We start from the raw sequence: 15770 nt of genomic DNA on the forward strand, positions 1-15770 counted from the left end.
GGAGACTTATTTCCGCTAAATTTTTATTCACTCTCTTCAGGCTGACGGATGTCTGAATTTAGGGTTTAGGCCCAAGGTCTGTTGGTGAGTAAGGGTAGTGGGTATATGGTGGGGCTTAGCTCCTAAGAAACATCACAGAGAGGAGGAACTGGAAGCCATCTTCCAGGAAGGGAGGCTCAGATGAGAAGGTCTGTCTGCACACACAGGTCTGGCACAGCAGGAAGCAGCTGGGAAGGTTGTATAAGAACAGAATCTTGGAGAGGGCTCTCTGGCTGGGGGTTGCAAAAGAGGATCAATAATACTGTTGATGCTGCTAACAGTGACTCTTTAAGATGGAAATACTCGCTGTGTGTTACAGCTGACTGCCCAGCAGGGGCCACCCTTGAGACTGCTGGGTCTCAGGGGGTATTCAGCACACTCTGTCGCCCTCCATGACACCTGTGGTTGTGGTTCTCATTCTGTAGAGCAAGACCTGAGGTTTCAAAGGTTAGGGTGACCTTGGGCTCAGAGTCATACTTTGTTTTGAGCCAGGCTCAGTGACATGCCTACTCCCACAAGCAGTCAGGAGGAGACAGTCCCTGTCCAGTCAGCACTGTTGGCCTGAGGAGGTCGCTATGACTGTGGTGTGAGGAAATGTCTGGGAACACTCGGGTTCTCCTGGCTGAGGAAGTGCATTCTGGGAGCCCTCCATGGCTTCTACCCTGAGCCAGGCCAAAGCCAGTACTGTCAGTCAAGTGTGTCCAGGGGAATGTGCAGACATTGGGTCTGAGACACTCAAGTCAGGGCAACCAGTCCTCAGATGCTAAAGCACATGGAGAGAAGTGGGTTGCTGAGCAGCAAAGGCTCAGAGAGACCTCTGTGGCTAGGAAGGCAAGTAAAGGGGCCACAGGGTTCCTATTGTCTGGCCACTGAGGGAGCCCTGGGGCCAAGACAGGTAGCTTCCCCTGGGAAATTGGAGCAGAAAGGGTATAGTTAAAAAGAGCCTCCACTAAGAGACCTGAGTCTATATTCCAGTTATCAAGGGCATGCACAAAAGTGTGAAGTCGGAAGGATCTGGCACAAGCTTGCTTTGCCTGGTATCTTGTAATGTCCCTGAATCAGTAGCAACAAGTCCCGCCCCATCCTAGCTCTTCTTCCAACCAGTCACGTGATGGCAGGAACTGGCTACCAGCCAGGTCCTCTCCAGTTACTAACCATACTTGAAAGGGGTTCCCTGGGGCCTTGTCACTAAACCACACTATCATGGGTACTGTGGCATCTAACCACAGCAGCTCCAAGTGACTGAGGGCTGTCCTCACATCGTGTTGAAATGGGAAGCGAGAACTAAAGGCCTGTTGCTTCCTATAGGCCAGCTCAGTGACATGCCCATGGGCTCTCATCATCCTCAAAGCCAGGGGCTTTGAAAACTGAGTAAAAGGGGTCTCACACACCTGTGCCCAGGATCCAGGAGGCTGGTGGGATGTCTCAGCAGACACAGCAAGATTTGAGATTAGCTTCTCAGCTATCTTCTCAGACTTCTGTGACTAATCATCCTACTTAGACCACTGTGCTGGCAACTTGTATCACTGCCCAGCCTATGTTGCCTCCCATATAGCCAATTCCCAGAGCATTATTTAGCATGACCCTGTGATGGGTGACTCATATTACCAACACCATCAGTCTTACCTGCCCAATGGGAACCTTGGAAAGCCACTGCTCTGTCCACACCTGATACCAGGTGTGTCTAACCAGCAGACCACTGGCCACATGTACCCAAGGCAGCTTTAATAGGGCCTACCCAGAATTGAAAACTTCCTCAAACATTGTAAGATTCTTTTTCCATATTTTAAGATTCTTTCGCCTTATTTTTTCCTTGTAACTTTCTTGCATGGTTCTTAAGTATAAACTTGTAACTGGTAACATTAACATAGTGTCACAATCACAAAAGGTTGGACTGGCCTGCTAGGCTGGTTAGAAGGGGCTGCCCGGCTCTTCCAGCTCCAGGGTTCCCTATCTCTTCCAGCTCCAGGGTGCCCTATCCTAATCGGCTGCTCTCTGCAGGCCAGACCCTTGGTCCTGTGCTTTCTGTAGACCCCAAGCCTAAGAGAACTGACTGTCACCACTGTGGGAGTCAGAGACCATCATTGCTCTTCACTCCCTTCATCCTCTCTGCCTCAGGGCCCTGATAACCCTTCTGTTGGGATTTCTGGCCACCATGTCCAGTGTCCTCACACCTCCCACTGCGGCACTAGAGAAGAAAGCCCTTTCCCTCCTCTTGGTCCCAACCCCCAGATTTCCTGCCTTCTGACTTACTTCCGGGGGTGGGGGCAATGACTGAATCTGAGATGCAAACAGCCCTGACTCCTGCCCTTCAGCAGCCACCAAAAAGGCCAGTGAGGGCCACAGTTGGTGACTCTCAAGCCATTAGGTAGCAGCATGCTGTCCTGTGTGCCCTACGCACACACCTCTAGGTGGACAGTCAGAGAGCTCTGTTAATGTTGATGATAGACCGCTTTGGCCACAACAGTAAAGTCTGGGCTCTTTAGTCTGTTTCCTTTAAAAATGGAAATGCAATACAAAGAGGTGAGCCCTGTGGTTCTCAGTCTTCCTTGTAGTGGGGACCCTGCTGGCCTTTCTGTCCTCAACAAGGCATCGTCCTCAGGAGGGAGCTGCTGTCCTTCTTGACTCTGGTGGGACTGAGATGGCCTGAGCCCCTTACCACTCACTCTTTCACCCCTAAGCCTTGGCCTCTGTGGTCTGGAGGGACACAGAGCTGGCCGCTCCCCCCCTCCGCCCCTCCCGCCGGCCACCAGGCCAGCCTGCGGATCCTCTGCGCGCGGGATGACGCCCAGGCAGCCGCGCCGGTCGCACTGTGGGCTCATCAGATGACTGTGGGGGCTCCTGCTGCACACCACATTCCCTAGGACGGGAGAGAGGGAGGGAGGGGGCGCTGGCTGCAAAGCACAGGTCTCTGCGTCCCCAGTGCCTGCTGCTGGCTCGTGCACCGAACAAGCGGAGAGAACCTGATCTTTTTAAGCCCCTTCAAGAAATAGCAAAGCGAAGCAGCTATCTTGGTATTCCTCCGGCTGATTTTCTCTGCTTGCCTGGAAGATGCATCTGGCCGAGAGAGGCCTGGGAACCTCCTTCACCACGCTGCTGCCTCTGCCGCCACCACCACCACCTGGGCCACTTACTTTCTTTGCTCTGGGCGGTGGCATCCTGGCCAGCCCCCAGGTCCCTTGAGCTGGGCCCCCTGCTCCCCAGCGGCCTGGGCAGCCCCTCCAGCATCCATGACTCCTTCCCCCAGCTGGCTCCCGCGCCCGCCGCCCCCCTCCACATCCCACTGTGCCCCGCTCGCCCATCCTGCTACCCCCCCACCCCCAGCTCCTCCTGCACCGAGCTGCTGCCCAGGCTCCTCCATGCTGCCTGGATCCGAGCTGGGTGATTAATTGGCTGTGATGATGAGCGTCCCCGGCGGTGGAGCAGCCACCGTGATGATGACCGGTTACAATAATGGTCGCTATCCCCGGAATTCTCTCTACAGTGACTGCATTATTGAGGACAAGACGGTGGTCCTGCAGAAGAAAGACAACGAGGGCTTTGGATTTGTGCTTCGAGGGGCAAAAGGTAAGCGTTCTGGGATCCCTTCCTCTCTCTCTCTCTCTCTCTCTCTCTCTCTCTCTCTCTCTCTCTCTCTCTCTCTCTCTCTCTCTCTCTCTCTCTCTCTCTCTCTCTCTCTCTCTGTGTGTGTGTGTGTGTGTGTGTGTGTGTGTGTGTGTGTGTGTGTGCGTGGTGCACACACGCTTGTATGAAGAACCTTCCCCGGCTTGGAAATAAGCATGAAACAAGCATTTTCCTGGGGGCACTTGGTTGCTAGACAACGATGCTCTTTAACATTCTGCCTTCCTCAGAAAACATCTAGGCTTCCTGCAGGCATGTTTTTAATTTTCCATCTACAGTACTGCTCCAAATGAGCTGCTCTCTCGCCTTCCCTCCCCCCACCTTTTTCTCTCAGTCCTGGGGAGACCCTGCAGCTTGGGCTTCAGTTCAGTCATAGTGTGCCAGCTCTCAAAGCTCCTGGTCTCAGATACCCAGAATGGCCCAGCCCAAGTTTGAGGTACCCGGAAGCTGGCCTGTACTGGGGACGGGTTTCAGCTCCCAGGATGGCAGGTGTCCAGATACTCACCTCTAAGGTGACTTTGCAAAGGCAAGGAGAAAAGAAGGTCCCCTCTGCCATAGACTAAGCTGGCAGTGCACACACCCTGTGGCCTGGGAATGGGAGGCTCTGGGACACAGCCCAAAACAGTGCCCCATGATCACCCCTGGCATGGGGCTTCTTTTCCCAACTACAGTAGAATGGCATCGGCACTCTCAAAAAGAGGCATCTGCCTGAGGCAGGTGGGGGTCAGCCATGTGGCAGTTGTACCTGTGCGGGAGGCCTCCTTCCCTGGCTAGCCTGCCCACCTGTCATAGGCTCTGGCCGCCCACAGCAATCCATCCAAAAAGAGAATAGCAGAGTCTTCTCCACCCCCAGGGTACAGGTCCATGCCTGTGTGATGTGCCTTCCCCTCCCCCAACCCGGGCATCACACCTTCCCACCCATCCACCCCCAGCCTCTCAGGAGGACCAAGAAAGTCCCTCAGCAGCCCCGTGGGCCCCAGAAGCCCAGCCTTGCTCAGCTGAGAGGCACACTGATCATGTGATGGTCAAAGAAAGCCAGGTCCCCCCTGGAGAGACTTCAGAGCAGATTCCAAATCAGCAGCCACCCACTGGGTCAACAGTGTGCTCTGTCCCTGTTCCAAGTTGAATCCCCTGGGTTGCGAGTCTGTATAGCTGTGAAATTGGCAGGCGGTTTCAGTATGGTCTTTCCCTAGCTCTGTGTGGTAGAGGAAGGAACTTTTCCATTTTTAGAACTGAAAATGTTTAGTCATTGATACTTTTAAAGAAAATGACAGACATGCAGACATGTACCACAGAGTACTTTATTCCATGGTTTCAGCAGAGAGGCCAAGAGGCGTGATGGGGTACTGGAGTGCACCTGGCTCTGTGGCTTATATTAGCACTGGTGTGCATGTGAGTAATGAGCTCCTCTCTGGGGAGAGCTAGCCAGGACCACTGCTTCTCAATGGAGAATGCAGTGACTGTCTTCCTCCCAAGGTCCCATGGGCAAGTGGGATGACCAACTTGGAAAACATCCCCCAGACTTCTGACACAGTATGTCTTTGTCTTCCTAGCTGATACCCCTATTGAGGAATTCACACCTACACCGGCATTCCCGGCCCTGCAGTACCTGGAGTCTGTGGATGAAGGTGGGGTGGCATGGCAAGCCGGACTAAGGACCGGGGACTTCTTGATTGAGGTAGGATACAGGTGTTTATATCATGCTGCTTGGGGAGAGCGCCGCCTCTCTTGCCTGTCACATGGGAGAGGGTAGTGGTTCTGAGCACACCCGCTAGGATGGTGGATGATTTAGGCCATGTGGCTTGTATTCTCTGAGTGTCCTCACCCCCTGTAAATGCTGTTTCCTCTGTCCCTGATGTTTGGGTGTCTTCACAGTTCTTTGAGAGGACAAAAAAACATACATGGAACTTGGCCACCAGTCTTCAAGAGGAAGATGGAGACATTTCCATGATGCTGGGGCCACACACAGATCTGTGGGTGGCTTAACTGTGACTCTGTAAATAGGAGGGGAATCCTTGCCTGCTCCTGTGTCCTAAAGGCAAGTCACCAAGCCTTTGTATGGTATTGGCTAGCATGAGGTGTGCTGTGGGTAGTTAAGAGTTGTTTGGTCCATGTTCATTGCATGGTTGATAGTCTTTAAGGGCCACAAAGCGTGGGGCAGAGACAGGGGAAAGAAAGGGTTGGAGGGGGCAGAGAGGAATCTGCAATGTCCAGAAGTTTTGAAAACTAACCGGTTCATGCCCAGAAGCTGAGTGGAGCAAGGAACCTCCTAGTGTGCAAGCATCAGCGCCTGTGAATTTCACCTGTAGGTGTTTGTTGGTGCCAAGGGTATCCTGCCTCTTTGCAGGTTTAGGTGTTGCTTTGGATCTTACTGTGCAAGCAAACTTGTTACTCTTTGGAAACATGGTGAATGAAAGAATATGCAATAGGTTGAAAAGATGGCTTTTTTAGTGAGCTGATAGACCCAAATGGGCCTTGTCAGCACTTTTTGCTCTCCCGTGTTCACTTTGAGTCTGGCCCCAAGTTTGTCAGACTCTCACACAAGTGGAGATATTGAACAGGTGTCTCCACTCCCTGTGTGACCTCAACCCACATCCATGCCTGTCTCAATGAGATGGCACTTGAGGCCTTTACTCCATGTTCCATGTCAGTTGCCCATAGTCATTTCTGTCAGTGGTGTTGTTCATATTTGTCTGGAGTTTGTCCACGTTGGTAAGGGGGGTGACAGGAATGGAGAGAGAAGAGAGCACAACTGTTAGTGCAGGAGGCAGTAAGGACTCATGTGTGGCTCTCCTACCATTATTCAAAGTCGCTTTAAACTGCTCTTGACCTCCCAAAGCAGGGTGTGAGTGAGGCAGGAGCTAATTCAGGTTCCTGTGTGTTGGAGCCCTTGGAATCTCTTCCAGAATGGAGAAGCTGGAGCTGACTGCAACTGCTTGAGTTCATGGGGTTTGTAACCCTCCTGGAAATGCAGACTAGGTTGAATCATCTCTGTAGGATGCGGTTGTGACGCAAACCCTCTTCCTGTGTGTGAGAGACACTAGAGACAGGGGGCGTGGCCTGGAGTTGGGACTCTGAGTGCTGTGTGGGTGGCCCTGTGATGGCAGAGAGGGGGCTCCCGGAGGTTGAGATGGGTTTCAATAATAAATGAGGGCTGCAGATGGACTCATACCCCCTGATGTTCAGTTCATTTGACTGTTTCCATGATAAACTAGTCAATAAAAGAAGCCTGGGCCTCTGAGGTGGACGTGCCTGGGGCAGCACTTTTTCTGGGGATGCCCTGCATACCACCCCCACTATTTTCTGTCCTTGTAGAACTTCCTTTGACTTTAAAAGAATCTCCGATATACTTATCTGTTTGCCTTTTGGGAACAGGCATTTTGTTCTGGTGGCTTCTTAGTTCCAGGATTTTATGTTTGTCTGGCTTGGTCTCCCAAGGCCTGGTCAGACTGTGCGTGCTTCTGCAATTTTGTGCATGGCTTATGGAAGGACTTAGCACACCATGGTTCTCCAAGGTTGCTTATCACAGTCATGTATTGTTGATGGGGCTGTGGGGTGCAGAGAAAGTTGGCCCCTGGGGATGGGGAGCAGGCAGCTCCTCTTCTAGTCCCAGGCTGCCTGGAGTGGAACTCAGAATTTCTGTTGGATGCTTGGATTTAAGTTTGTCCCTCCCCCATGTGTTGTTTCCTTGGCTGCTGGCTTTTGCCACTGGGATATTAAAATCATATATAAGCCCTTACGCAGGCATGTACTTCCCAGGGGACAGCTTCTCTGTATTTTCAGTGAATGGCTTTCCATCTTGGAGGGATTGTTTCTTAAAAGCTTTATATGTTCCCATATGAATCTGTGTGGGGTGAAGCTGTCCCATAGAGCACTCCATGAAGCCTGGGGTGTTTGTGGGCAAAGCTACCCCAATATGTGGCTCTCTTCCCCCACCGCCGCCGTGCCCCTTGGCAAGCCTTATCTCTGCTGCCTGAAAGAACCTGCAGGGATTGACAGACTTCGTATTTTCTCTCTAAAATCTCACACTGTGGTTTGAACCTCGGACCGGGTGCAAGGGGTGGGGGAGTGCACTTTAGAAGTGAGGGTTGACTTTTAACATCTCCCGAGTACCCACAAGGTTCTACTCCTCTGTCTTTAGTCCGGTCAGATTGCCTTGACATTGTCATGGTGCCTGGTGCTGGAGCCTGTAATGAAGGGTTTCCTGTTGCATAGAATTTTCTCTGGTCTCTACCTTCTAGAATTCCTTTCTCTCCTGATAAAATGTTAAGGGGAGGTTTTTCCCCCCCTGTTGTTTTGTTCTTTCCTTGATAACTACACTTCTCCCCCAAAATAATCATAAGGTTTGAGCAATGCCCTGACAACTTTTTAAATCTTTTAATACTTACTTAGTGTGTGTGTGTGTGTTCGAGTATGTGTATGCATGTTCGAGTGTGTGTATGCACACACATATGTACCACAGTGCACAGGTGGAGGCTAGAACTTACAGGGGTCAGTTATCTCTTTCCACCATATAGGTTTCAGGGATCAAGTCGGGTTTTCAGATTTGGTAACAACTGCTCTTACCTACTGAGCCTTCTTGCTAGCCCTGCCAATAAGCTATCTTGAAGTCAGGGTTGAAAAACAAAACAAAACAAAACAAAAAAGGACTCCTCAGATCAGCATGAGACTCAGCTCTCATAAAGAGATCATCTTAGCTTTGAGAGAGAGAGAGAGGGTGGGTGTGTAGGGTGTGTACCATGCATGAGGGCATTTAAGCATAGTAGCTCTGTATTCCCACACACTCATCTGTCATTAGACACAGGGGTGTGGATACAGGTCCCCAATGTACCAAGGTTGGAAGATACTCTGGCTCCTTGTAGAAAGTGGTCCAGTGCTGATGGAGAGCTCACTCAATTCCTCTGGGATAAGAGAGCAGCTCTTCATGTTTATACTACATAGTAAAGGCTTTGTCCATGGCTGTTAGACTAAATTGCTTAGGGAATCATGACAAGGAGAAACATCTGGATGTGATTAGTATAAACAGTGGCTTTATTTTTGTTTTTGTTTTAAAGCAGTTTCTGTCCATGATAGTAGAGTTTGAAAATGGAGCGCTGTGCTACAACACCAATGGCAGTGTCTCTAGGTTTTCCTCATTAAGAGACATGACAACTAGTACAGTGACAATGGCTAGGAAGGCATTCAAAGGATGAGAAGAAGAGGAGAAATTGGCTGTCACTATGATGTCCTGCAGGCTGGTAGGCTCATCATCCTCTGAGACTTGGATAGCATTGCAGTCAGCACAAATACCTGTTAATGACACAAGGCCTGGTCCCAGCCCCAGAACTCTGTTAGGCCAGAACCAAAAGTGGGAGTTTGGGCACAATGCTTTTTAAAAGCTGCACAAGGGCAGGGAGACAGTCAATCAGGAGAGTGCAAATATAGGTACCTGAGTTTAGATCCCCAAGGCCTATGTAAAAAGTGGGGTGCAGAGGCATGCACCTAATCCCAACACTGACTGGAGAGTTAGAGACAGAAGAATCCCAGGGCTTACTGGCCAGTTGGTCTAGACAAATCAGAAAGCTCCAGTCTCAGTGAACGACTGTCTGAAATAACATGGTGTAAACACTAGAGAAAGATATTCCACATCAACCTCTGACCTCTACATGCATGCCCGTAGAAATGTACACACACACACACACACACACACACACACACACACACACACACACACACACGAGATGATAGAAAGCTGCAGCTAACCCACTATGGCAGACAGGACAGTGGCCCTCTGGCCTGGGCAGAGGGGTGCTGGAGGCCCTTACCTTGGCTTGCTCCCAAATCACCTTTGCATGTGTAGAAGCAGAAGTGTCCTTAGGACCAAGGTGGTATTTTTCTACAGGCTCCACACTTGAAAACAAGTTTTATTTCTTGAACTGAAATACTCCATGTCTTACAAGTAGCCCTTAAGCCAATTTTACCAGGAAAAACAAAACAAAACAAACAAAAACAGCAAGCAAACAGTATCTACCACAAGTGCCACCAAAGGCTTATGTCCTTATTTACTGCCATTAAGGTACATCAGTCAGTCATGTATTCCCCCCCCTCTAGCCTGTACAGAATTTATTAAAAAAAGGCTCTGCAGTCAACATTGTATTATAGATGTGGTAAGTAAGGCACAGAGAACTTGGGTCACAATTTGATTATAAGACTCTTAACTCTGCCCAGGCTGCCTAACTAGGTGCCCCCACCTCCCAGAGCCAAGACCCACACACGTTGCTCCCACCTGTGCATAGGGCAGGAAGTAAGGCAAAGAGAATTGTACCTGTTTTTCTTTTCAAACAAGCAACTGCTTTTCATACCTGTTGCTGGTGATGACACATCTATGCTGTTAGAGCAAATCACAGAGTGCCAGGAATTTTGGGGAGGTCAACATGACAGCAGTTACAGGAAGCAGAAAACCGAGTGGGTAATTTCATATCTAGAATTTTATCCTTGGGGAATCGTGTCATAAGCAATCAGCAATCAAAGCACACAAATAAAACAATAAGAGAATGGGAAGGAAGGATGGCCAACATCTGCTATGAGGGGGCCTTGCACAAATCCCTACAAGGAATCCTACATGCCCATGGGATATAGTGCAGTTCTATTTAGTGAGCAAGACAGAATCAAAGTCATCTGTACCATCCTGTCTGCAGACAAGAGGACAACAGCCCTTGCCCTGCCCCACCCTGTGACAGAATAGCACCCTCCACCCCACCCCCCACTTACCTCAGACTTTTCTATTTCTCAGCTTTTCTGCAGTATGCGTGTGTGCGCGCGTGCGTGCGTGTGTTTGTGTGTCCATTCATTTTGTAAATGGAACATTCCTTCGAAGAAGGTTATAGAGCACTATAGAGTGGTGTCCTGGCCTCCTGGGCCAAGGTGGCAAGCATCCAGGAGAGGGTTTTATGGTGTTAGTAATTGTCCCTGAGGCCTTCCCTCACCAGCCAGCCAGTCTGTGCTGGGCTGTGAAGACTCCTATGGTTTTTGTGATTGTTTCCTTAGCCCTGAAGTGGCCGATCTCGTTTTTTTGTGTTAATTTCCCTAAATAGGTTTTCCCTTGCAATTAAAGCAGGCGGCAATATCCTTCATCCTCGAACAGCCACGCTGCAGATCGCTAATTACCTTTTCCTCATATTAAACACTCACACTGGAGATGCCTGGAACCATTTTTTTTTTTTTTTTATAATCTCGGTTTGTATTGAAGTGAAAATGCAAAGAGGGATGTCCCAGTGTTCTCCTCGGAGACAGTTTGCGTATGCTGTAAAAGCTTTCTTAGTCAGGTCCTTATAGACAAGACTCGTTGTCTCACACACATCAGCCCAAGCTGGCATGATGGCAGCTACTGCTCTGTCCAAGGTTGCATCCCCCTGCCTCAGACCTCAGCAAGGCTTGTGGGAAGGACAGCCAAGACCCAATCTGCCCCAGCCATCCATTGGGAGCATTATTCATAAATATATGAGGGGCTCACTGCCTCCTTGGAAATGGGTAGTACTGAGAATTAAGTTACATGAGATAAACTGTATTACCCTAATCTCTCCAAGGAAGATTGGGGGTCAGAAGTGCCAGACACAAAGCTAGCATTTGTCTGTGTCTGTTGGTGAACATCTTGTCCTTCCATCTCATTAACACACTCGACTCAGAATAGAAGACTGGAGAACATTTGTCAAACAAATAATAAGCGATAATGATGGTGGGTGATTACACATTGGCAATGACCCCTTTAGACATGTCATTGTACTATGGCAAATACAGCATCAAGTGCCAAACACACAAGCCAGGCTAGGTGATGTTCAATACAAGCCCCTGTTATAGCCATCCTTAGCCCCTGGCCAGCTAACATGGCTTAGGCCTCTGCACCTTGAGCCTTCACCACCATGTACAGTCCATGTACAGGACCCTGGCATGGTCCTGGCTTTCAGATAATCTTGAGAGTCTCCCTTTGCCATGTGTGCTCCAGTCTCTAGGGACAAATCCCAGGGTTGAGGCAGAGCCTTTCTGTGACTTCTCCAGTGCCAGATTCACTCTTCACTCTGGTCTAAACAGCAACTTCACTTCTCACTCAGTTCACCTCTCTCTCTCTCTCTCTCTCTCTCTCTCTCTCTCTCTCTCTCTCTCTGTGTGTGTGTGTGTGTGTGTGTGTGTGTGTGTGTGTGTGTTGTCCTTTTGGGACATCACCAGAGATTATTGTATGCCCACTGATGAACCCAATGGCCATTGTAAGAATCCTAGCTTTTCTGCTTCCTCCCAAATCTTTATATCTTACTCAATGAGTGCCCATGGGTATTCAGTTCATTAAAGTGGGCAAGGCACCAGCATATGTTAGCAAGAACTGGGGCTGAAGTCCTAGCCTGGTGTTGTGTTTGTGCTTGGGTTGTCAGTTTTGGTTTACATCAAAGATGAGGGGCAAAGACTAGCTGTCTTAGTCCCTCTCTTTGAGTATGGAGTGTTTCTGTCCCCATAGAGCTGTATGGCCAAGCAAGCCATTGAGGTCTGCTTGCAAGGGATCACAGCATTAGAAATCTTTCTGACTCTAGACCATAGCCATTAAAGTGAGATCTCCAAGGTTGTTGAAATTGGGGGTCTTTACTCCTGAGGGTTTAAAATAGATGCTTCTCTAAGGAAAGCCTCTGGGCATCTGGGAATCCAGATTCTTTCTCTCCATACACCCTGGACTTGGAAAACTGATAGCTTTGCCCTCCATATTGATTGAAAACAGGTGGTTTTGGCTCAAAAGCAGCAAAGAGATCCTGCTGAAAAGGTGGATACAGGCTGCTTCACTGTAGCAGATCTGAAGGCTTGACTCTTTCATTGTGAGGTTCTAATTTGAAGCATCAGTGATTTCAATTTCAAGCTAAAAAAAGATTCCGAATCACTTCAGGGGACCATGGCTGCTGTGCTCAGACTCTGTGGGATTGGCAGATGGCAGTGCACTGAATTGGAGAGAGGCAGAGAGGAGCCATGGTCAAGGGCACAGGTTGTGCAGCCAACCCAGGTTTGAGTCAGGCTCTGCTTCCTCTTAGCTGTGTGAAGTTGTGCACATCACTCACGTTAGGGATCTCAATTTCTTACCTGTAAATAAAGAAGCTTGGAGCACATCTCCTGACATCATGGACACTCAACAAATGTTGGGGGTGGGGCAGTGACATCTAGAACTCAATTCATTGATTCATTTCTGCAGCTGATAAAAATGGGAACCCTAGGAGACACTGGGCTAGAGAAAAACAGGAATTAGCCATGGCTTCTTGGGAGCTCACAGTCAATAGGGGGAGCAAAAAGAGAATATATGCCAGGGAAACGAACTTGGAAAGACATGGTGTTGCCGCCAGGCTTTGGTGTATAGGAAGGTTCCTCATAATCAGTGTAGAGGAGGGAGAGATTGAGCAAAAACTTAAAGGGTCGGTAACATGTGAATGTGGGAAGTGGATGGATGTGGTGGCACTGATGATGACTGAGGCTGATGCAGGGAGAGTTTAGATGGTTTGGTGGAGTAGGTGCAGCTGTATGGGGCTGGTCAATATCCGGAAGCTCTAGAAGAGGGTGCAGCAAGGAGCAGCAAACCACTTCCATGCAGAAGTTCTGTCCATGGTGCCGAAACACGCTGTGGATTTTCTCTGTCCGTGGTGCTGAAACAGAATCCTTGTATTTCAGCAATTCCCAGCCCCCCTTCCCTGTATCGTCCATTCAAATCCCTCCCACCCTGAGTCCTTGGCCTGTCCAGGCATGGAAGCTCATTACTTTGAGACAAGGTCCATCTTCTTGATAGAGAATCCTCTTCCATGAGGATGGATAGAGAATCGGTGTGGCAGAGCATCTGTGGTGTCCTGTTCTTTGTTCCCGCCTTCGCCTTGTTGCTAAGGTCTCAGCTCACGTGCCAAACTCCCAAACATGCCTTTCCAGGACCATCTGGCTGCCCCAACTCTCATGCTCATGCTGCATGCTTCTGTCACTGTTAGAATCATCTCCATTGTTGGGTGGTTGACTTACATGCATTTTCCTTGTACAGCATCTTCCCTGTGGGTCAGATGAGCTGCCAGCACAACACCTGCCATGTAGCAAAGGTCTTAAAACATAAATATGGTGATGGTCAGCTCTGGGAATCTTTCACTACCATCTTTCATAAAGCCAAGGCTCAGAGAAACTCTGCCTGCCTGAGACCTCCTGGGAGGTTTGAGCCTTGGCAGCCTGCAATGCATCTCTTTCTTTTTGTGTGTCTGGTCAGTATCCTGGCTAAGTCCTGAGTCATGGGGTTTTATCTTATTTCCATACATCTCTGTCAAAGGCTATCTCTACCCTGCCCAGACTACAAAAGATTAGGTTCTCAAGAGGTTTGGGGCACAGGGATCTCTGAAACACCCATTGGGTAACCCCAGAATGAGAACATGGGGTCATTTCTGCCCTCCATCCATCCTACCCATCTGCCCATCTCCCAGAGTGCCTGGCAGGCATCTTGTTAGCATTGATTTGTTTCTGTCTGTGGTGCCCTTTTGTGTTAGAGAGTTTTATGATCCAAGTGGTTAGGTTGGTAAATGAACTGAAGGAAGGGTGTGGGCTAAATGCCCTGTAGGACTATAATTGATGGGGCTCATCGGCCCTGGGAGTTAGTGTGTGCACATGTCAACAGTAGTAGAATTGAGATGAGAAGGAAGGGGGATGGGGTGTGGAAAGCCACTGTGTGAGGCTGTGGGATTCTGAGAATGGCCTCTTCAATTTAGTTCCATGGGATCAACCATTCATTAGCAATTCACTGCTTTCCTCCAACTAGACCTCCCTGAGGAGGGGGCAAGGTGAGGAGAGAGTGGGAGCATAGGAACCTTCATCAGTATGATCAGAGTGCTCACGGATTGTGTGTTGTGCAAAACGAGCTATTACTATTATGAGTTGTTATTGTTTGTCCATGGGAAGGGCAGACACTGCCTAGCCAAGCCTGGCAAAAACTGTCAGGGAGTTTCCCCATGTGACAAACCATGGAGTGTGGTCTCTCTCATAATCTGTGAGCATCACAAGGGCAGAGCCCAACTCATTCTGAATTTCCTGTGCTAGGTCCTAGGCATGGGGGGGTGGAGTCATAGCTGAAGAAAAAGGTAATTGGTTCTTGAACCTGCTACAGGCAACCAGGACTAAGCTGGTTCCTAGGCCTCAGCATGACAGTGCTGGGCAGGCTGGTGCCTGGTAGATGACTAGCTCCAACACAGTAATTCTGGTTTCTGGTTTTCCTAGACAGATACCTCTCCCCAGCACCATTCTGGTTATCTCCAGTATGGTTCTCATCTCAGCTGACTCATGCATTACTAACTAATTTAACCCTTACCAAAATGCATTCTTCAATTCCCAATTGTGGGGTTGAGACAGCAGCCTCCAGGCCACAGCGCTTTGGAATGGCAGAGCTAGGATTCTGAGCTGTCTTGGTCCCTTTACCAGGCTCTAACCATTGCACACTCTAATCTCTCTGCCATTGTGGTGAGGCCTCCATCCTATTATTGTTGCCATTCCCTGTCTCCCAGGGGACTGTTGCCAGTTCCTCACCTACTCCTACAGTCTGTGCTATGTCTGCAGCTCCAGAGAGAAATGTCCTGTTCTAAAATCTGACCCCGTCTTAGCCTACAGCCTCGGGAGGGTGGGCCTATCACTCTGCCCTTCGCCTACCTTGACTTTTCCCTTGCCATTTTGCTGGTCCATTGATACAACTCTGCCTCTAGTTTTTCCCGTGTTCTTACCTTCCATGTGAGACACTCTCCTCTTTTCTCACCATTATTCCCCCTTTCATGATTCACTTCCCCAAATTTCTCCTGGCCTCCCTCCCTAAATGGCATGAACCTCCCCAGCCTCCTGCCTTCACTGGGAATGTGCCTCATCTTGGCATCGCCATTTGTCGTACTTGCATGGCGTGTAGACTTAACATTGAGTCTCTTTGACCAGAACCTGAGCCCATCAAAAGCTGATGGCCTCAGTCACAGAGTGCCAGTCACAAAGATGACACAGCAGCCGGCCATGATCAGAACCTCAGGAGAGCTTGGATCCTTTCCTGCCAGAAAGACAGTTACTTCTTCCCAGATTCACAAACCCCAAGAGTACCAGGACCCACAAAC

The 15770-nt window shown here is 49.5% G+C and overlaps 1 protein-coding gene across 1 annotated transcript in view; it reads left to right on the forward strand.

Moving 5' to 3' along the window:
* The window catches only part of Shank2 (SH3 and multiple ankyrin repeat domains 2), a 420233-nt gene that overhangs the window by 283249 nt on the left and 121214 nt on the right, over positions 1-15770 (forward strand). Inside the window, exons 16-17 of the mRNA XM_051193484.1 lie at positions 3524-3606; positions 5214-5338. Coding sequence (XP_051049441.1) covers positions 3524-3606; positions 5214-5338 — 208 coding nt within the window. The remainder of the gene's footprint in view (positions 1-3523; positions 3607-5213; positions 5339-15770) is intronic.

This window comes from Phodopus roborovskii, unplaced genomic scaffold (assembly GCF_943737965.1).
Source record: "Phodopus roborovskii unplaced genomic scaffold, PHOROB, whole genome shotgun sequence".
Taxonomy (NCBI): domain Eukaryota; kingdom Metazoa; phylum Chordata; class Mammalia; order Rodentia; family Cricetidae; genus Phodopus; species Phodopus roborovskii.